The 20,406-nt window shown below is 60.9% G+C and overlaps 3 protein-coding genes across 9 annotated transcripts in view; 1 reads left to right on the top strand and 2 right to left on the bottom strand.

The window, feature by feature from the left end:
* The window catches only part of Lama5 (laminin subunit alpha 5), a 44,218-nt gene extending 41,815 nt beyond the window's left edge, over positions 1–2,403 (top strand). The window contains exons 71-80 of one of the 2 annotated variants that reach the window (XM_046432914.1): positions 45–206; positions 281–410; positions 513–652; positions 724–916; positions 985–1,140; positions 1,235–1,385; positions 1,467–1,600; positions 1,679–1,772; positions 1,900–2,019; positions 2,141–2,403. In XM_046432914.1, coding sequence (XP_046288870.1) covers positions 45–206; positions 281–410; positions 513–652; positions 724–916; positions 985–1,140; positions 1,235–1,385; positions 1,467–1,600; positions 1,679–1,772; positions 1,900–2,019; positions 2,141–2,280 — 1,420 coding nt within the window. In that variant the 3' untranslated portion in view covers positions 2,281–2,403. Of the gene's footprint in view, positions 1–44; positions 207–280; positions 420–512; positions 653–723; positions 917–984; positions 1,141–1,234; positions 1,386–1,466; positions 1,601–1,678; positions 1,773–1,899; positions 2,020–2,140 lie in introns of both variants that reach the window. The other variant, XM_046432913.1, reaches the window with a different exon arrangement.
* A 66-nt stretch (positions 2,404–2,469) lies between these two features.
* Adrm1 (ADRM1 26S proteasome ubiquitin receptor) lies at positions 2,470–7,132 on the bottom strand. 2 transcript variants are annotated; one of them, XM_046432917.1, is made up of 10 exons: positions 7,023–7,132; positions 6,317–6,530; positions 5,667–5,783; positions 4,244–4,367; positions 3,989–4,075; positions 3,689–3,770; positions 3,314–3,546; positions 3,002–3,159; positions 2,783–2,885; positions 2,470–2,699 (listed from the first exon to the last, which is right to left on the bottom strand). In XM_046432917.1, the coding sequence occupies exons 2-10, from the start codon at positions 6,527–6,529 to the stop codon at positions 2,593–2,595; spliced, it is 1,224 nt and encodes a 407-aa protein (XP_046288873.1). In that variant the 5' UTR covers position 6,530; positions 7,023–7,132; the 3' UTR covers positions 2,470–2,592. The 2 variants fall into 2 exon arrangements, with proteins under 2 accessions (XP_046288873.1, XP_046288872.1); XM_046432916.2 differs by having other exon boundaries at positions 7,009–7,125.
* A 6,978-nt stretch (positions 7,133–14,110) lies between these two features.
* Positions 14,111–20,406, bottom strand: part of Osbpl2 (oxysterol binding protein like 2) — a 34,429-nt gene continuing 28,133 nt past the window's right edge. For 4 of the 5 annotated variants that reach the window (XM_046433384.1, XM_046433386.2, XM_058575655.1 and 1 more), the window contains 4 exons: positions 19,607–19,744; positions 17,389–17,512; positions 16,710–16,800; positions 14,111–15,219 (listed from right to left, as the gene is read on the bottom strand). In XM_046433384.1, coding sequence (XP_046289340.1) covers positions 15,117–15,219; positions 16,710–16,800; positions 17,389–17,512; positions 19,607–19,744 — 456 coding nt within the window. In that variant the 3' untranslated portion in view covers positions 14,111–15,116. The remainder of the gene's footprint in view (positions 15,220–16,709; positions 16,801–17,388; positions 17,513–19,606; positions 19,745–20,406) is intronic. The other variant, XM_046433387.2, reaches the window with a different exon arrangement.

Here is a 20,406-nt window from a genome sequence, read left to right as displayed (position 1 = left end):
GCCAGGGGGGCGGACAGGCCTGGACACCCCACACTCTCTCCCAGGCTTATGGTCTACGTGGATGACCAGCTGCAGCCGACGATGAGGCACCAGGGACCCAGGCTACCCAAGCCCGAGGGCCCCCCACAGCTCTTCCTGGGAGGCCAGCCTGAGTCTGGTATCTTGCCCAACTTCAGTGGCTGCATCAGCAACGTTTTTGTTAAGCGGTGAGCGCGTGGGCAGTGGGCCGTGGGGCGTGAGCCGCTGGGCCGCCTCGGCTGCTGACACACCTGCCCCACAGGCTCCAGGGGCCGCAGCGCGTGCTCGACTTGCAGCAGAACCTGGGTGGTGTCAACGTGAGCACGGGCTGTGCGCCAGCCTCCCCACGCACCCAGACCCTGGGGCAGGGACCACGAGGACTGCGGGCTGCGGTGCGGAAGGTGGGGTGTCCAGGGTGGCACGCGGGCAGAGCTGGGGTGGGTGGGCTGGTGGCCCGGGCAGGTTGCCTGTAGGCAGGTTGTCCATGTCCCCAGGCCTCCCACCCCAGCCGTCGGCCCAGCCAGGGATCTGCCTGCATGCCACCCCTGCATCTCCGAACCATCCAAGACGCCTACCAGTTTGGGGGGCCCCTGCCTAGTCACCTGGAGTTTGCGGGTGTCCTGGTCCCCCAGAGGTAAGGGCTGGCCAGTCTGGGTGGGTGCGAGAGGCTACCAAGGCAAGGCTGACACCAGGCTGGGCTTTCAGGTCCCACATCTCGATGCTCGTCCGCCCTGACGCCCCCCGGGGCCTCCTGCTCTTTGCTGCCCCCTTGACGGCTAGCAGCCCTTCCCTGGCGCTCTTCCTGAGCCACGGACACTTGGTCGCACAAACAGAAGGCCCTGGGCTGCAGCTCCGCGTCCAAAGCCGCCAGCGTTTGCGGGCAGGCCGGTGGCACACGGTGAGGGAGTCTGAGAGGGGGGACTTGGGAGGGCCCAGGAGCACCTCTGACCAGCTCTGCCTCCCCAGGTGTCTGTGCGCTGGGAGGAGAGTCGGATCCGGTTGCTGGTGGACGGAACCCGGGCCAGGAGCCAGAAGGGACGCCCCCAGAGGGTGACAGCCCCCTGGTCACACACCCTCTTTGTGGGGGGCCTCCCAGTTGGCAGACACAGCCCCAAGCTCCCTGTGAGAACTTTTGCCCTCACCCTGTCCTGGCCTCACCCAACTAGTGTCCCCTGCTCTCAGGAGCCTGCTGACCCCAGCCACCTCCTCTTCACAGGTGGCCACCGGGCTCAGTGGCTGTGTGAAAGGACTGCAGCTGAATGGGGAGCCCCTGGGGGACCCCACACAGATAGTGGGGGTCACACCCTGCCCCTCAGGCCCCCTGCAGGACGGCCTCTTCTTCCCGGGTGGTGGAGTCCTTACTCTAGGTTTGTGGGGATGGGAAGGCCCCGGGGGGTGCTGGGAGGCTCTGGGCGGGCCCTCCTCTCCCACTGCGGCCTTCCCTACAGACCTCCCGGAGGCCACCCTGCCCGACGTGCGTCTGGAGCTGGAGGTGCGGCCCCTGGCAGCCACTGGCCTGGTCTTCCACCTGGGCCGCACCCAGGATGCCCCCTACCTGCAGCTACAGTTGTCCAAGGAGCAGGTGAGCAGGGCTGCTTTAGAGCTGCAGTGACACTCAGGGGGACTGGGGTGGCAGCCCCTGACCTGTCCCCGACCCCAGGTCCTGCTGCGGGCAGACGACGGGGCAGGCGAGTTTGCCACGTGGGTGACACACCCCACTGTACTGTGTGACGGGAAGTGGCACCGACTGGCAGGTGAGTTGGCTCCTTCATGGCCAGGGAGCTGGGGTGGACTCAACAGGGGCAGCTGGAGAGCCTGTGCCTCGGCTGGCACTGAAGGGAGGGCAGGGCGGAGAATGGCACTCAAAAGCTGGCCCTGCAGCCATCAAGGGCGGGAGCGTGATCCGGCTAGAGGTGGACACACACAGCAACCACACGGTGGGCCCCTCGCCGGGCACCCTGGCTGATGCCCCAGCACCGCTGCACCTTGGAGGCCTGCCTGGTGAGTGTGGCCTCAGCCAAGTGGGGGGACCTCCCTGCTGGGGCAGAGGTGAGTGGGTGGGCAACCACGGGACTTCCTGCCACCCCAACCAGCCCTCCTTGTCCTTCTGCACCTGCCCCAGAGCCCACAGCCACAGCGCCTGGACGCCCCACCTTTCAGGGCTGCATGAGGAAGCTGATGGTGAATGGGCTCCCCACTGCTGGAACTCGCTCTGTGGGGGTCCAGGGGGCCGTGGGGGGCAGGGGCTGCCCCGCCTGGTAGTGCAGACCTCTCCCCAGGCTGTCCCTGCTGCCCAGCCCCCCTGCCCATGCCTAGTGGTGTGAGTCTGTGAACCACTGTCCTTCTTAAAAGCAAAAATTAAACGTTGTTAGTTCAAAACTGAAACTGGAGTGATGCATGTCCTGCAGGCAGAACATGGCGGGGTCTCCCCGGGCACAGAGACCAGAGGTGGCAGGTAAAAGAAAGGACCTTTATTTATCAGTAAGTCTGAAGGAAGGAGCGGTGGTTGCGCAGGACCCCAACCGCCACCAAGGAGCAGGAGGGCGCACGCTGACCCTGCGCCCCGCCCATGACTTAGTCTAGACTCATGTCCTCCTCCTCGTCCTTCTTGTCCTTGGCGTCGCCCTCCTTCGGCTCTGATTTGGCGCTGTTCTGCATGGCTTTGGCAAACGCTTCCACATCTGAAACGCATTTCAACAGGCCACTGACCCTCCCCCAGGTCTGCCGCCCAAAGGGACAGAGGTGAGGGAGGAGAGGCACTCACCACCCTTGTTGGCGGCCTCCACGGCCTCCGCTGGAAGGCCGAACTGGCACATGAGGGGCCCCAGCTGCCCCGAGGCCAAGGCTGCGCTGAACATGCCCAGGGCCTGCAAGGAGAGTCCAAGCTGAGTGGGGGGGGGGGCTGCGCCCCCAGCAAGGCCTCGGGGCCACCTCGCTGGCTGCCAGCTCTGTGGGTACCCTCCTCAGGGCCCAGCCTGTCTACCTGCTGGAACTGGGGCGAGGTCAGTGTGTTCTGGATCTCCTCTGCAGTCTGGGGCAGCGACTCCCCCGAGGGCAGGTACGGCAGCAGGCGCTCCTGGACGTCTGCGTTGGCGAGGATGGGTGCCATGATCTCTGGCGTCAGCACGCTGGCCAGGTCCACTAGGGCACAAACGCACAGCCCTCAGTGGCCCGGTGCTGGCTTGGGCACCCACGGCGGGCAGCAGGGTGCAGGAGAGCTGAGACTCCTCTCCAGGGCCCAGGCCTCAGCTCCGCCCCACACTGTCCTAAGCCAGAGGGGCTCCTGTGGCCTTACCTTGCTGGCTGCCCCCTGGCCCGGCCGGCACGCTCATGGTAGCTAGGATACTCTGGAGGTCGCTCAACTGGATGGGCTGGGCAGGGCTGGCTGCCGCGCTGGTCCCAGTACCTGAGCTGGGTGCAGGGCTTGGGCTGGTCGCTGCGGCGGCTGCTGGGGCAGAAGGGGCTGGGGTGGCACGGGCGGAAGAGGTGGTGGAGGACGGGGTGACCGCTGCCGACTGGCTCCGGGAGCTGGGAAGAGCGAGCGCTGTGCTGGAGCAGGGAAGCCTGCCTGGGGCCACCATCCCTGGCAGGAGGCTCCCCGCCATGCCCATCTGTCCACCCCATCATTACTGACGGCAACTGCCCGGCGGGCAGGGTGCTCCAGGCTCACCTGGACGAAGAGCTGCTCGCAGGAGGCCCACCGCTGCCCAGTAAGCTGGCCAGGCCCGGCCCAGTCAGAGCCCCAAGCCCACCTACAGGAGCAAGGAGATGTGTGCTCAGAACTCCCCTGACCCCAACCCACCTACAACAGAAAGGGAGGTCAGAGCCAGCACTTCCTCAAGTCCAGCAGGTCAGGCTCCCAAGTAGCCAGCTGGGGTCCTCCCTGGTGGCCTGGAGGGCCTCGCCCCCCCACCCCCCAAGGTAAACAGGCCCTGCCCGGGAGGAGCTGGGCAGAGAGCCGGGGCCTCACCCAGTCCTCCGAGGCCGGCTGGTCCGATGAGCTGCATGAGCTGGCTGTGGCTCATGTTCCCCAGCAGGCTCTGCAGGCCACCCTCACCTGGAAAACACAGGGCTCAGATGGGGGGCCTCCTGTGGCTTTGTCCTGTGACACCAGGGGAAGTCCCGAGCCCAGCTTCTCCCTGGAGACTTAAAAACAGCATGCTAACTCAGAACTCCTGGTCCACTTAAAACTACTGGTCTGCTCGCGGTGGCATGGCGACCTTACCGCCCAGTGCGGAGAGCTCGTGGCCCCCACTCCCACTCGCCCCCAGCGCCCCGGGCATCGGGGGGTTGTTCAGGTACTCGTTGACTTTCCGGCAGTGCTCCTCATCCTGGTCGGTCTTGGGCTCCTGTGGGGAGACCACGCAGCGCAGCTGAGCCCCCCAGGAGGCGCATGCCCTGCTGCCTGCTGGACCCTGCACAGCAGCAGCCCTCGGCCCCAGCTCAGGAGACGGCAGCCCAGAGTGGCAGCAGGGTTCAGCACTACTCTGCCACCTGCCACTGGCTGCTGAGCTGGAGGTGCCCACTTCACAAGGGACACCACAGCTCGGACAGCACTGAGCACCAACACAGCCGCGCCCTCAGCTGAGACTCCTCGTGGTCTCCTCCCCTCCAGCTGGGCCTTCCCAGCCCCCAGCCTTGCCCACCAAGGGAGCTGGGAGAGGGGCCCAGGGTGTCTCCAAACACCTACTACAGACCTTGCCGGGCACAGGGGACCCAGGTACTGCCCCGGAGGCACAGGGCAAGACGCACTAAATGAGTCAAGTCAAGAATAAAGGCAGTGACGGAGGGGCGGGGCTCCGGTGGAGCACTCCCTGGCACGCTCGAGGCCCTGGGTTCCTGGGTTCCGTCCTCTGCACCAACCACAGGAAAATAAATGAATACAGACATTGTGTCCAACCCACTAAAGGGGAGAGGGCAGTCTGCACCAGCATGGGAGCCCCACTCACCGTCCCCCCTGGCCCCCAGGCACACCTGAGCAGTGGAAGGCCCCTGTCAACTGCAGCCACAGCTGCTGCTCTCTGGACAGTGCTGGGAGGGCACAGCCCACAGTCTGCAAACGGACATGGCCACCTATGTCTGTCCAATAAAAGGGGCACGCAGGCCCTTCCCATACCCGACCCAGGGAGCAGACCCGCAGGCCCACGACGACGCCAGGTCCAGGTCACCCTGTGCAACTCCGCCTGCAGGAGCTCAGGACAGGGACCTGCACCAGGGCCACCTACAGAGGTAGAGCCAGCAGTGGCTCCCCGACTGGATGGACCCAACAGCTGTGGGCACAGGAGGCCGCGGGAGCATGTCCCTCTCCTCCAGCAGCAGTAGGGGGCTGTGTGTGGCCGGCTGGCCCTGCATCCCAGCCCAGCCTGGGCAAGCTGGCAAGATCCTGCCTCAAAATAAAAGCGAAAGGGTGGGCGTGGCCCTGTCTCTGCAGAGTGCAGCCTGTCAAGATGCCTCAGGGAGCCAAGGTCCTGCTGGTCTGCCCAGCCATGTGCCTCAGGGCTTAGAGACGCCTCACTGTCCCCACACACTGAACCAAGCTTCACTCAGACTGCCAGCGCAGCACCAGGCAGATGCGGGCAGCGTCTAACCTGACCAGTGCCACCTGATTACCACCACAGAGCAGGCAGGACACAAGCCCTCCCGAGTACCTGCATCCAGAAGAAGAGCCGCTTGGACCCAGCCTTAAACTTGAGCACGTAGACCCTCCCGCTGGGGCACTGAGGCACGCGCTTGAACTCACAGTCATCAGGGAAGATAATCAAGTCCTGGTGACCACAAGGAGGCCAGGGAGTCACACACCTGCCCTGCCAAGGCCCAGCCTCTCAAGAATCCCTGCATCCCAAGAGAGCGGGCCTCTCCAAGCCCCTCACCAGCAGGTCTCTGCGGGTGGATGAGCCAGGGTCAGGGTGAAGGGCAGGATGCTAAGGGCCAGGCGGAACAAGGCCTCCACATCCTGAAGGACACTGGGGAAGGCGCTCCGAGATGGGACAAGAGGTGACTGGCTTGCTCTGATTGTAACACAGAGCAGCCTAGTGTGAGGACAAAGGTCCCTACAAAGAGCCCTCCTGGCCGTCCACAGTGCCAGGCAGCTGACCTTAACGTTCAAAGCCAGGGACTGGGTCTCGGGATGTGTCACCAGTGACCAGGGTCGCTGTGGCACATGACCCTACGTGGTGTGGCTGGAAGAAGCACCAGACAGCAAACCCCAGCAGATCCCTCCAAACCCGTGTGTGCCCAGGGGACCCCCACTGCCATCCAACTGCCTCGGCCTCGGGCAGCTCAGGCTGGCCGCACTTACGTCTTCCACGGTCCCAGATGTCCTGTCCTTCCAGCAGAAGTGAATGAGAGAGTCGTCTGTCTGCTGGATGTACACGAGCCCTTTCCGCTTGTCTGGAGTGACAGTAGTGCCTTTCAATGACATTTTCCCTGCCCGAAACTCCACCAGATACTTATTGGAGGACCCCCGAGAGCCTGGCACCAGGCTTGGGAACAGCGCGCCTGAAGTCGTCATCCTGAAAAAGCAAAGACGGGCAAGAGGCCCAGCGAGCTGCGGGCAGGCACGGTCCCGGAAAGCTAGCCGCCGCCCCCTGCCCCCCCCCCCCAGTGTCGGCCAGGCCCACGGCGCCCGGCCAACGGGCCAAGACCCAGGCCGGGCCTGCGGCTTCTCCGCTTCTCAAGTGCACCCAAGCCGCGCCGCCCCTTCAACCCGCGCGCCCCGCGACGTCACCGCCCGCACTCGCGGGCCTCGCCGCGTCAGGCCGGGCAGGGAGACCCGCTGGCCGTCTCCGCGGGGCACCGCCTCGGGGTGCCGCGCGGCTGCCCGCGTCCTGCTCTCTCGCCGGGCCGGGGCGCCCTCGCGGCGGCAGGCCCATCCGGCCACCCTCGTCCGGCTTCGCGGAGGCCCACAGAGCCCTCGCCAGCCGGAGCCGAGCCAAGAGGGGTCGCGCGTTGAGCCCGCCGCCCGCCACCCGCGCCCGGCCCGCCCCGCACCTGGCTGCGCCCACCCTTAGCTAGGAGGCGCCGTCCGGGTTCGCTCTTCCTCTTCGGCGCCTGCCGGGCCCCGCCGGAAGCCCGCTCTCGGCCCGCCCCGTCCGCGTTCTGGCCGCCAATTGGGCCCCATCAGCCCCTCGGCCGGATCTATCCCGTCCACGATTGGTCCACTCGGCCGTCCGTTTTCCCGGCCCGCCCCGGCCCGCCCCCGCGCCGGCGGCTCCCTTCCGGCGGAAGCGCGGTCCCGGGGCGCACGGGCCAGAGAGGCCCCTATTGTTGCTGTGTCATAGGGGAGCGGCGGCGGCCCCTGGCGGCGGCGCCGGGAACGGCGGGCCGCGAACCCTGGGCACCGCGTCCTCACCCCGGGAGAGCCTCACCCCGGGAGCCGGTGGCTCTGCGCCGCTCTCCGGGCCGCCCGCGTGCGGGTGCGCCCAGCTGTGCGGGCCTGGGGCAGGTGTCGGCAGCGGCCACCAGCCGACCCTGCGGAGCCACCGCGCCAGGCCCGCAGGAAGCCAGCCCGACCCTCGTGCGTCCTGAGCGACGTTCCAGGGCCTTGGACCCAGGAGGCGCGGGTGTCACAACGGCCGCACGGTGGCCTGAGCCGTGGCGGCCGATGGCCCGGGTGCCCTGGAGGGGGCGGCGCGCCTTTCCGCGGCCCGAGCGCCCCGCCGTGCCGCCCTCCGCTCCTGCCATGGACAGCGGGCGCGGGGCCCTGCGAGGGAGACCTGTAAGCTGACCTGGCTCCAAAAAGAGCCCAAGCGGGACGTGGCTGTGCGGGCAGCGCCCTGGTTCAGTCCCCGGCGCGGAAAGAAGGATCCGTACAGAGTGGCCAGTGCCCTTCCCAGCCCGGCCTCCGCTTATCCTCGACACTGCCCGGAGTCGGTGGCGCCCGGTGCCACCTGTCACTTTCTGGGTGTGCCTGTGTGACACTTGTATGTTCTTCAGCTTTTCCTGAAAAGTACTGATCCACTCGACGTTGCTTCCGAGCTGTGTCCACCTCACACGGTGTTCTGCTGCGGGAAGCGCACCTCCTTCTCCGGTCTTGGTGAACACAGGCATTTGCTTCGTTTTTTTACTACAGTGTTCCAATTTTAGATCGAAATTTAACTGATCTAAATATTCACTATTTTTTGTCTGAGAAAATAGCTGTTTTCGTTATTATGATTATTATTATTGTACTTGGGATTGAACCCAGGGGTGCCTTACCACTGAGCCACATCCCCTATTTTGAGACAGGATCTTCCTAAATTGCTTAGGGCCTCACTAAATTGCTGAGGCTGGCCTCAAATTTGTAATCCTTTTGCCACAGTCTCCTGCTTCCCTAGGATTCCATCCTGTGCTATCATGCCTGACTTCACTCAAGTTTAGCTTAGACTCACCAGAGGTGGGTCTGTGGTCTGGATTGTCTGCAATGCTGAATATCTCCAACCCAGGGCTTCACTTATCCAGTAGAAGCTTTCTAACACTGAGCTACACCCCCAGCCCTACTTTAAATTAGTTAATATTCTTAATGTCTTCCTCTTAATCTTTTAAAAATATTTTTAGTTATAGGTGGACACACAATACCTTTATTTTATTTAGTTTTTTGTTTTTTTTTTTTTTTTTTTAACGAGGTGTTAAGGATCAAACCCAGGGCTTCACACATTAGGCAAGTGCTCTACCACTGAGCCACAACCCCAGCCGCCTTCCTCTTAATTTCTAATATGGTAACTATCAATAGATAAAGCCCACATGAGCAAGAGTTCTTTGGGGGTCCTCCATAATCGTGTGTGTGGTGCTAGGGATGCAACTCAGGACCTCACACCTGCTGTGTGAACTGTCAGCCAGTAAGCAACATTTCCAGCCTCTGTGATTTTTAAGAATCTACAAGTGTCCAGAGACCAAAGTGGCTTGTGCCACATCACTGACCCAGTGTGTTCACGCAGAACAGGGAACAAAGTGAGGCGACCCCGCCTGGCTCTCCAGGCATGTGGCCAGCAGGCAAGTACCACTTGTTCAAAGTCATAAAACTAAAATGTGCCACCAGCGGCCGTAGCTAATGGCACTCTGCAGGATCCAGAGTCCACCCTGCTTCCTCAGGGCCATGGGCACCAACAGCCCTGGCCACCAAGGGCTCTGGAGTCAGGGTTTGCTCCAAAGGAGCAGGAAGCCTGTGGCCAGGGCTTCAGAAAGCAGAATGCATCATGCATGCTTCAAGAGGTGTTCCCCCTTTCCTCCTGTGGGCACTACAGTGAGGGGAGGACAGGCATTAAGGAGGCTGTGCCAGGGTCCTGCCTCCAGGAGGGTGGCTGTCCTGGCCTGGCAGAGGGCCTGGGCACAGCTGCGGCTGGTAGGCGCTCGGCGCCCCCTGCTGACACAGTGCTGTCAGGACTCCTGCACCCTGGAGCACGGAGCCTGTGCAAGGAGGCTGCCTGGGAGACGGGCATGATGGTGTCTGCAGAAGCAGCTCTGCCAAGTCACCCTTGAGCTGCAGGGTTCAGACTCACCCATCAGATTTCCAAGGAAGTCTCTGTTAGTCCCGTTTGACAGCCCAGGGCTGGGGCAGAGCCCAGAGGCAGAGCACTGCCCAGCATGTGCGTGGTGCTGGGGATCAGACCCAGGACCACACAAAAACAAAACAACAAAACCCAGCCCCCACTGCAGAGAGCAAGCCCCCCGCTCTGGGTACCCTTGGTGAAGGAGGGCAAGCAGCCACACACACAGGACGCAGCCTGCAGCTCACCAGAGCTTGTCCAGACTGCCAGGGCAGCATGGCGGGGGGGGGGGGACAGGGCTCCCCCACGCTCCTCCATGAGGGGAGTGCAAATTATGCCTCACCCTTTAGAATGACTACAAGCAGGGGAGAAAGTGCAGGTGCTGGGGACCCCCGGTGGGACCTGGGAGACACCTTGGCAGGTGTGGGCTTTTTCTTAACACTTTTATTAGCAGACTTGAGTTCCTAGAGCAATTTTAGGCTCCCGGCAGAACTGAGCAGAAAGTGCAGACGGTTCCCACTACCCCTCCCCACACTGCCGCCTCCCCAGCTCAGCACTCTTGTCACGCGGACACCTCCCTGGGACATGGGGCCATCGCCCACATCCATATTTACATCATGTTCACCTTTAGTTTATGCTACTGTAGCAATGCCCCAGACGGAGGTACAGGGAACAGAAACTCACTTCCAGCAGTTCCGGAGGCTGGAAGTCCAAGGGTTCCATGTCTGGAGGCGGCTCTCTGCTTCCTAGATGACCCTGGTGGCAGAGTCCTCTGGAGGGCAGGAACACTGCACCCCCACATGGGGCAGGCACAAGAGCTGTCCAGAGACCACGGCAGGACATCTCCTCCATCAGGGCCTTATTCCCTGCCACAAGGGAGAGGCCCTCTTCTCAATCCCATCACATTGGTCATTAAGCTCTAATACCTGAAGTTTGGAGGGACACATGGAAGCCCGGCAGCTTGCACGTTCCAGGGGTTCTGACACTTTATAACAGCATGCTCCCACGGCTAAGTCTCGCAACGAGTCCACCGCCTCCTCAGTCCCTCCCCTGAGCACTCACTCTCGTACTTTTCACGTAGAGGTGGTACTGGGGGTTGAACCGGGCCTCAGGTGCACTAGGCAAGAGCTACGTCCTCGGCCATTCTTATTACCAGCCAGGGCCTCGCTAGGTTGCCCAGGCTGGCCTAGGGCGTGCCTCCTCCTAGCTCGCCTCTCGGGTCCCTGGGGTGACAGGAGTGGCCGCTGTGCCCAGTGCCCCAGGTGTCCGTGGTTGTGTCTTTTCTGGAATGCCGCATAGTTGGAATCAGACGGTGTGTGGCCTTTTCTTGCTGGCTTCTCCCAGTAACATGCGTATGGCTTCCTCCATGTTGCTCGTGGCTCGGAGGTGCGTCTCTTAGCACGGACTAGCACCCCAGCACCTGGGTCTCCTGCTGAGGGTGTCCTGGTTGCTCTGAGCTTTTGCAATGATCATGAAGCCCTGTAAGCATCTCTGCGCAGGCGTCACGTTTGTGGGTGACACCAGCCTGGATTCCGTGGCAGGAGCGTGTCCGATTCCCAAGGAGCTGGCTGTGATCTTCCAAAGCTGCAGGGCACTTTGCACTCTTGCTGGCTCAGCTGAGAGCCACCCTCCACTTCCTGTCAGCGCTGGTGTGGGTGGGTCTCAATGTGGCCTCGGCCAGGTGTGTGGAGTCCTTCCCTGAGGCCACCTGTGACTGGCCGTGACTGCTGCCTCCCGTGCACCTCTGACACGGTGGCAGTGCTGTGCTGTTCGTGGTGAAACATCCAAGGCCCACGTGTCCCAGCTCATGCCGCCTAGGTATTTCCCCAGAGAAATGAAAACAGGTGTCTACACTAACACCTGCACACAAATGCCTGAGGTGACCTTTTCCACGACTGCCCCGAGTGCAAAACTCCCCACATATGCATCACGGTGCGTGAGGCGTGGCAGGACACCCTGCCAGCCCACATGCTCACGGCAAGCCAGATGTGCCATCCCGCAGCTGGACTGTGGCAGGGAAGAACCCCTGGGACCAAAGCCATACTGGGGGGCCAGGGCTGGCAAGGCCTGTGACCAAGGGCCCCCATGGGGCTCGCCACAGGGTCAGACTGGGGGTAGCTGGGGCATGAAACCCTAATGGCCTGGTGAGGGCAGTGACATGCTCTGCGAGGACAGCAAGACACAGCAAGTGGGTCCTAAGAGTAAAGCCTCCAGAGCCGGGCCACCGATGGACAGCTGCCCCACTTGGCTCACCTCCTGGGTGGCAGGCAGCTGCTGGGCCTCCTGGAGAGAGCCAGGCAGCAGAACTCTGCAGCCAGTGGACTCCACAACTAACAGCAGCCTCTGGGCCCCAGAGGCACAATCAAGGCTGCTGCCCCCCAGAGCCTGGACCCTTCGTCGCCCAACAGGAGTGGCGAGTGCCCCCCACCCCTCCACGATAAGCAGCTTTGACAGACAATCCACCTGCTGACGCTCCCAAGGAGCACGTGGTCCAAACACCTGACACGGGCACGAGGACTTGCTGGTAGCCATCTGTAGCCCCCTTCAGAAAGGCCAGGGCGCAGAGACGGTGAGACGCGGTTCCCGTCAAGTAAATGTCAGCTGCGGCCCCTTTTCAGACTAGAAGCTAACATTTCAGGACTGGAAGCTGACATTTATATTCACGGATCTGCCCAAAGTCCTCAAAAAACACCACCAAGAATGACGGAGCCTGTTAACACAGGTGGGTATCGACAGCGCCACCGACCCCGTCAACGTGGGGGCCGGCAGTTACTGAAGACCATAAAGACAATCCGCTTTGCCACGTCCCCTCTGCCTGACATTTTCCTACCCCGTGGGCAGGATGAGGTGTTGGTGAGGGCCAGCCATGCACAGCAGTGACGAGGACGCTGAGCACTTAACAGCCTGGGCGTCCTGCCTTCCCGAGCGTCTGCCAGGAGAGCTGTCCTGAGAGCAGTGCCTGGGCAGGACCACTGTCCCCCAGCGTCCCACCAGGAGAGTGCTCAAATGCAGCGTCCCTCTCAGAGATCTCAGCTGGCTGGCAGAGGCCTACCAGGAGCTGTGGATACTGCCCAACAGAACACGGCGGGGCGACCAGGCCCGGCTGGCTCCCACTCCACGTGGAGAGCTGTGGGAGCACACAGGCCTGCCGGGTGGCTTCCAGAGCACTGTGTCGGGCAGCGGCCAGATCTCGCTGGTGCTGGTGGCAGAAGCTCCCTCTAGGGAACAGCAGCATTCTGAGGGGCTGGTCCTGGTGGCAACCTAAAGAGGCCAGATGCTGGGTGCCACCAGGGACCGGGCCTGCTCCTCTGAGCCTTCTCATGACCAGAGGACACCTGGCAGGAGGATGCGGGTGTTGGTGCCACCTGCTCCCAACTCCACCTGGAGACGTGCCAGAGCGGAGGTGGTGTGGCCGACACCTCAGACGCCACCCGTCCGTTAAAGACCTCTCCTGTCAGGCGGGGGCATGTACCTGGAAACCCACCTACCTGGGAGGCTGAGGCAGGAGGGTTGCAAGTTGGAGGCCAGCTTAGCGAGACCCTAGGGTTGTAGGTCTGTGGCAAAGCACCCCTGGGTTCAATTCTCAGCATCACAAAAACAAAAACAGATCTCCAGTGTGCCTGAGCCTGTGCACTTTTCAGTCAGGAGCACCTCAGGCCTTGAGGGCTGCAGGGGGGAGTCTGCCCCCTTTCCCGGAGGGCCTGAGACACCAGCTGCTCTCAGGGTGCACTTGTGTAAGGCTGCACTCCCAGGCAGAGGGGGACCAGAAGCACCTCCTACGTCCTGAGGAGCTCGAGACCAGACACGGGCATTCCACGGGTGTGCATGGTGGTTTGAAGGTGCCACCGATGACTGATTGCCTTGGCACACAGTTGTCTCTGTCTTGTTTTGGGCAGTCCTGGGGGTTGGACCCAGGGGTGCTCTACCACTGAGCTACATCCCTAGCCCTTTTTCATTTTTTTTTAAATTTTGAGACGGGGTCTAAGTTGCCCAGGCTGGCGGGGAACTCCTGCTCAGCCTCAGAGCCACTGGGGTGACAGGCAGGGACCCCATGCCCGGTTCACGGCTGTCTTTCCTATCGCCCTCCTACCGTTCCCCTCTGGCTTTTGACTTAGGCACATGCTCAAAGGGACTGGGAGTGGGGCGTCTGTGTGGCTGAGGAGCCCCTGCAGTGCCAAGAGCTGGCCTTGGAGGGGTTGGGAGACGCAGCCAGCTGCAGTGTTCTCTCAGGCAGAAAGAGATGGAGCCCTGGTAAGATACCACGGGACTTCTCACAGCGGTCATCCAAACGCGCCTCAGAGCAGTACCCTTCCACCTTCTTGGCTTTCTGAGCCCAGGCACGACCATGGCCTGGAAAAGCAAGCAGCCTCCACCAGAGGCACCCAGGGTGCCCTGTTGTAGGCACCCAGCAATCTGGACTCCTCTCCTGGAATGTTGTCAAGGCCACTGTGCCCTGGATGCACCTGAAGTCACCAAGTAGCTCTGCTGGGTTCTGAAGGGGTGCTCTACAGATGGGGGCCAAGGCTGGAGTATGGCCTTGTGTGCACAAGGCCCCAGAGGATGATGGGGAGGACACAACACCCTCACTCCCAGTTTCCAGAGCTACAAACCAAGCTTCCAAACCCGCGTTGGCTTTTAAAAGAGTTTTAATAGCAAAGGTGTCTCTGAAGCCTGGGCACACGGGGGCACCACCTCTGCTCAGAGGGCCTGACTCCGTGACCCGCACTCATGCATGGCCAGGTGTGTACCGTGCAGGGGCGTGTGCACACACAGCAAAGAGCTCCTTGTGACATGAAGGAACTGTCCCTGACAGAGGGATGTGGAGATGGACACACCTGCTGTGGTTAAAGGACTTTAATGACACAGGAAAGCAGGTCCTGCCTCTCACCCTCAGGCACAACCCAATGCGACTCACTCACACTGCAACATGCTGGGAACACGGGGACACCAGACTGCTGTGGGCACGGGGAGGTGGTGAAGAACGAGCCCTCAGAGGTGTGGGTGAGGGCACGGAGCCCGCCGGGCCTCGGGAGCACTGTGGCCAGAGGAGCTCACCCTCACGGCAGCACCCCTGGCCGCCTCGGCTCAGAGGCTCGTTGGGACGGTCCAAACGGGGAGAGGAGCGCATTTCTGCTTTTCAGCAAAACACCATTCAAGTAGCTTTAACTTAAATATTTTAAAATCAATCTTTACGTCTCTCAAGATTGGTGAAAAATACAGACTCTGACAGCTTTCGTGTCGCTGGCCTGGCCACTCGGGGAGCCTCCACTCCCCCTTGCTGTGATCCTGATGGCAGTCCCTGGCCTCCTGGTTGCTTTCAAGATCCACCTGCCCCTCTTTTCAGAGGAGCACACGCCCCCCCCCCCCCGCCCTTTTAGCTACCGATGTTGTGACCCAGCGAGCGCGGCAAGCCCAGCCAGCCTCACTCGGCCCCCCAATGGGAAGCCAGGGTTTCCTTCTGAGGCCTCGGGTGGCACTCTGTGAGGGACTGCCACAGCGAAGTGGGTCAGATCCTTGGTCAGGGATGAGGTCACCTCCACCACCTTGGCCAGAGAAGTTGGGCTCTGCCGTGGCAATACTCAGAGCGCCACTCGGGGTCCGGCTTGCAGGCCTCTGGGCTGGGCCTCCAGGCCCTCAGTAGATGTCGGGGCAGTCCGAGAAGTTCCGCTCGAAGTAGTCCCCTGTGTAGAGCCAGTCCGGGGTGCCCGTGTGGGGGTTGTCGCCCGGGTGGAACCACCTGTGGAGCACAGCGAGGTGGTCGCAGGGCCCGGCCGCCACCTCTGCCCCCAACAGCAGCCCAGGGGACTTGAGAAACGCGGCTCAGGGAAGCACCTGCCACTGAGTTCCCCATGTCACCCTCATTCCCCAACAAAACCACCAGGATCTATCTCACTTAAAGCCCTCCCCAGCAGGCCATCCTCAGAGAGTGGCCCTGGATCAGAGAGGTGGTGCTCCGCAGTCACAGCACCCTGGCCTTGGGCCAGCGTGTCTGCCACGCAGCGCAGGGCGAGCTCTGAGGGAGCTCACGGAATACAGGGTGCTGTGTTCCAAGGACAAAGTCACCATTATTCTCACAACAAAGGTTTTTATATTCTTAAAAACAAGAAAGGAGGGCTACGTTCAACTGTTCTTTCCTGGAGCAAGGCAAATTCAAAAATAAAGACAGTAAACTAAATTGGATGCCTCAGCATCAAGAATGGGCTTCAAAAACCCCAACCTCATTGTTAAGGGGCCTTGAAAACAAAGACCACAAAGAATGAAGCCTGTGGGCTCAGTGGCCACACCTGTCATCCCTGCTACCAGAGGCCTGAGGCAGGAAGATGCAAGTTCCAGGCCAGGCTCAGCAACTCAGGGAAACCCTGTCTTAAAATTTTAAAAATTAAGGTCTAGGGATACAGCTCAGTAGTAGAACTCCCAGGCCCCCATACTGAAAAGAAAGGAAAAAAGAATGGCACCCAGTGGTGGCGCCTGTGGCCAAGGTCCTGGGGAGGTGGAGGCTGGCCACCCAGGGAGCCCCTGTCCCAGAAAACAAGAAGCCTGGTGAGAAGTACCTGCTCCCAGGTCCAGGGGTGTCTGCAAGGACTGAGACTTCCACACGCACTGTGCTTAGTCTCCCTGTGCTCAGTCACCATGCACCTGAGTCCTCAGGGGACAGGCCCCATTCATGCCAGGACCACCACAGGAGGAAGCAAGGTGACAGCTCTCTGTACCCTGTGCACAAGGCCCCTGGGCTCCACCCAGTCAGCACAGCAGAGGGGCCATGGCAGGCTGCGTGCCTCATGTCCACAGCTCTCCGAAGGACCTGGGCTTTGGTCTGGAGCTGAGCTGCAGGACACAGTGGGGCGTGGCCTCTGCCAGCTTTGCCATGGGTGCCAATGTAGAGCGTCACCAACCCTCACGGACCCTTTTGCTTCAGTGAGTGGCCGAGTTTGAGCTACGTTTTATCCTTAAATTGGCCACATTGGACAAGAGTGCTGTGTGAGGCTATGAAGCAGGTCAGCCAGGCCCAGGTCTGAGGTGACCTGGCCTTCGTGCACAGCCTGCCCCAGTGGGTGACTACAGATTGGTGCGCCACCCAGGGGCTCAGGCCCTCACCTACGTGTCAAGACCAGCACAGTCAGGGGGTGGGGTCACTGCCGTTATGCGCCATGGAATCACTGCACCTCACCACCAGGCGTACAGGGCTGAGGCCCCAGGAGTGTGCGGGCCCTCCTCCGGCCCCCTCACCTGGTCCGCCACTCGGCCTCTTCTTTGGCACGCTCCCTGCGGGCCTCCCTCTGCTTCTCTTCCAGCCGATCCTTCTCCTGGCTGGCCAGATCTAGTCCAAGCAAACGGAACTGGCTAAGGGTAAGGCTGGCTCAAACCTTCTGAAGATGCCAGAACCTTCTGCCCGGCCTTGGGAGGACCCCTCCCAGGTGGCTGCCTCCGCCCGCCTGTTACAGTGTGTGGGGAACCGAACACGGAGCCACCCGAAGCCCAAGCAGGAGAGCAGGTGCTGGCGGCCATCAGCCCCCCCAAAGCATGCACATCCTGAGCCCAGGGCATGGCTGCCTGCTCTAGACAGGGATGGAAGTGGCCCCCGCAGCACCCTCATGGGGTGGGTTCTCTGCTGAAGCACCAGGATTACAGCAAAGCCCGGGAGCCCACTGGACAGGTGTCCCCCTGGGGGTCCTGCTGTCACCCGGCCTGCACTGGGGGGCAGGGAGCAAGTGTGGGGTCAGGTGGAAACCTGAGGCCTGCCCGGCACAGCGAGGGGGTGGCAGGGGCCGCTCAGGGGCTCCCCATCAAGGCTCAGCTGAGGGAAGAGCACAGACGGACCATGCGGGCGGCCTGCGTGGACATGGAATGAACTCAGACCACCCCGCATCCACCCACACTGGCACTGTGAGCCCAGCCCAGCACATACCCATGTTGCCGTTCTCCATGCCGCGGATGTCGGGGCGCAGGCGGCAATCTGTGGGTGGCAGGGTCTTCTCCATGCCGGACTCCAGCTCGTTGAGGCTCACAGTGAAGCTGGTGAAGTTGTACATCTGTGGGGACGTGGCGGCACGCGGTCAGCACCACAGTCGGTCAGAGCCACAGGCACTCTGGACCTGCTGCCAGCAGCCACACAGCACCCGCTCTCTAAAATGCCCTGCCAGCCCGCACCCCGAGGCCCGCCACCCTGTGACCACCCATGCCCAGGGCCGCAGGCTGACTTCCAGCATGGACAACGGTGTGTCGACAACTGCAAGCTCTGCTCAGCAGAGGCCAGACTGCCGTCCATTGCACGCACTGCACCCCTGCACTCGCCCCTCCGGGTTGGCTCCTGGCTCCCACCTGGCCTCCTCTTCTCTTCCTGTCACATCCAGCAAATGGCTCAAGGGCCATAGGAATGCGAATCCCCTCTCAAACAACTCCCAGGGTGCCCACGTCACTCCGCAAAAGCTAGGGTGGTCAGAATCCCCTGCATCCTGCCCACACAGGCCCCGGGCCTATGGCCCTCTTGCATACTCTGCTCCTGGCCATCCCCTCTGCCTCCCTCCTGGACCCCTACACTGCAGCCTCTCTGCTGTGCCCTGTTGTTTCCCTGGTACTTCTAATGGGCCACGTGGTTCCCAGCCAAGTGCCCACTGCCTGCCACCAGACTGTTCTTCTTGAGTCTGCTCCCAGAACCCTGAGCCCACTGGCAGGCAGGAGGCACTCGACCAGCACCACTGAATAAAGGATGAGGGAGCGAGTGTTGTTCTTGGGGCTGGAGATATAGCTCAGTGGTAGAGTGCCTGCTTTGCATGCATGAGGCCCTGGTTCGATCCACAATACCAAACAAACAAAAAAAAAGAGGCTGGCCTGGAACTTGTGATCCTCCTGCCTCAGCCTCCCAAGTTGCTGAGATTACAGGTGCACCAATTATCATTCTTAAAGAATTTCCCTCTGAAACAAACTATTTCTCTAAAACATAACTGAAAATAGTGCTGCTGAGCTGGCCATCCCTCCCAGCCCAGCAGCAGTGGCTGTGGAGACGGGCTGTGCTCCCTGTCCTCTCTACAGAGCTGGAGATCGCACCGGGGGCCTGCGCTGCTCTGCCAGCACCCTGCCACCAGGCTACGGCCTCAGTCTCCCTTTTCTTATTTTACACACCCTGTTATGTGTGCAGGCCACAATACCACCACAGAAGGCGCTAAATAGCACATAGACCTCATGCCTATATAATTTATGATAGATATGAAGTAACAGAGTATGTTATGTATTTTTTGGCTTGTTACATGTAGCAGTATGGTTTATTACAGAATAAATCCTAAGTGAGGTTTTCAAGGGCAAACGCCACAGTGCCCTGAGCATCTGCATAGGTGACGGACTGCACATGGGGGTGCACACCTGCACTGCAGCTGCCAGGAGCTAGGGCAGAGGTCCCTGCACCCAGGGATTCAAGGCCAGCCTAAGAAACACAGTGAGACTCTGTCTCAAAGAGGGGTCAGCAAAACAGACTCTACAGAGAAACTTGGATCCCTGCCCTCCGTGTATGTGGTGGGGGGGTGCTAGGGACAGAACCCAGGGCCTTGTGCATGTGAGGCCAGCACTCTACCAACTGAGCTCTAGCCCCGGCCCGGGAGCCCCCCTTTTTCTCTTAGCTGTAGGTGGACACAATACCTTTGTTTTATTCGTTTACTTTTATGTGGTGCTGAGGATGGGACCCAGGGCCTCACACTTGCTCGGCAAGCTCTGTACCACTGAGCCCCAGCCCCAGCCCTGGAGCCCCTTTTTGATGAAAGGCAGTCACTGCGGACCTCAGAGGGCAGGTGGGGCATCTGCTTGGTGGAGGAACTGGCCAGGGCAGCCGGAGCCGCCGCACTGTGAGCTGTTGGGAAGACGCAGTGCTGCCAGGCCGCCAGATACCAGGTCTCTCGGGAGCTCTGCAGTGGGGAGGCCCTGTGGCTGCATCACGGGCACCTGCTAGGGTGGCCGCTTGGAAGGCCAGCTGTGGAAATGGTGCAGTGGTGTGATAGGGCTCCCTGACCCAGGGACAGCCAGCTGAAGCTGTAGGCAGGAAGGCACGGACGCTGGGCAGGGGAGGATGAGGCAGCAGCTGACTAGGCAGTGGGCAGGCTGGACCTAGAGGAGGCTGCAAGGCACAAGGCACAGACCTGGGCTGAGTTGGGGGGCCGGCTGTTGACCCTCCAGAGCAGCCTGCTGCCGGGAATGACTGGCACGGTCTCCTGGGCCATGGGCACGTCATCAGCTGCGTCCCCAGCCACCTCGCTGGTGATCTCAGGTCCGACGTCCTGCAACACAGGACCCCTCAGAAGAGCCTCCCAGACACTTGAGACCTGTTCCCAAGCCCCCAGGAAAAACAAGGGTCATTTTTTTTCTTTTCTTTTTTAACTAAGAAGAAAATCAAGCTGGGCTTCATGATGCATGTCTATAATCCCAACTACTAAGGAGGCTGAGGCAGGAGGATCACAAGTGTGAGGCCAGCCCCAGCAACTCAGCAAGACCCTATTTCAAAATAAAATGAAAACAGCGTTGGAGGTGTAGCTCAATGATAGAGCACCCCTGGATTCAATTTCCAGTTTAAAAAAAAAATACATATATATATATATATATATATATAAATGATTTAAATTTTTTTTAGTTGTAAATGGACACAATACCTTTATTTTGTTTACTTATTTTTATGTGGTGCTGAGGATCAAACCCAATGCCTCACATGTGCGAGGCAAGTGCTCTACGGCTGAGCCACCCTAGCCCCTATTTTTTTTTAAGTCAAATTGTCTCCCTAGTTGGTGACACCACCCACCCTCCAGCTTATGAGGACTCGGGCTCCTGTTCTCTGCAGGGCCAGCACACTGGGCTTTTCCTCCTCCTACAGAGAAGACAGGCAGGGTGGCAGCAGGTGTGCTGTGCCCTCCTCTGCATGTGAGCTAGACCCTGTGGGGGCCACCTG

The sequence above is a fragment of the Marmota monax genome, unplaced genomic scaffold, assembly GCF_021218885.2.
Source record: "Marmota monax isolate L192 unplaced genomic scaffold, Marmota_monax_Labrador192_F-V1.1 WCK01_AAM20220418_F8-fsc00014, whole genome shotgun sequence".
Lineage (NCBI taxonomy): Eukaryota > Metazoa > Chordata > Mammalia > Rodentia > Sciuridae > Marmota > Marmota monax.
Note: the sequence above shows the minus strand (reverse complement) of the source record. Positions and strands in the feature narration are given on the sequence as shown.

Coding starts and splice junctions, on each gene's coding strand:
- Adrm1 (XM_046432917.1), bottom strand. CDS start 6,529: ATGACGACTTCAGGCGCGCTGTTCCCAAGCCTGGTGCCAGGCTCTCGG. Junction 3,771..3,988: donor AGCCGGCCTCGGAGGACTGG/GTGAGGCCCCGG, acceptor TTGCTCCTGTAG/GTGGGCTTGGGGCTCTGACT. Junction 3,547..3,688: donor GCGAGCAGCTCTTCGTCCAG/GTGAGCCTGGAG, acceptor CGCTCTTCCCAG/CTCCCGGAGCCAGTCGGCAG.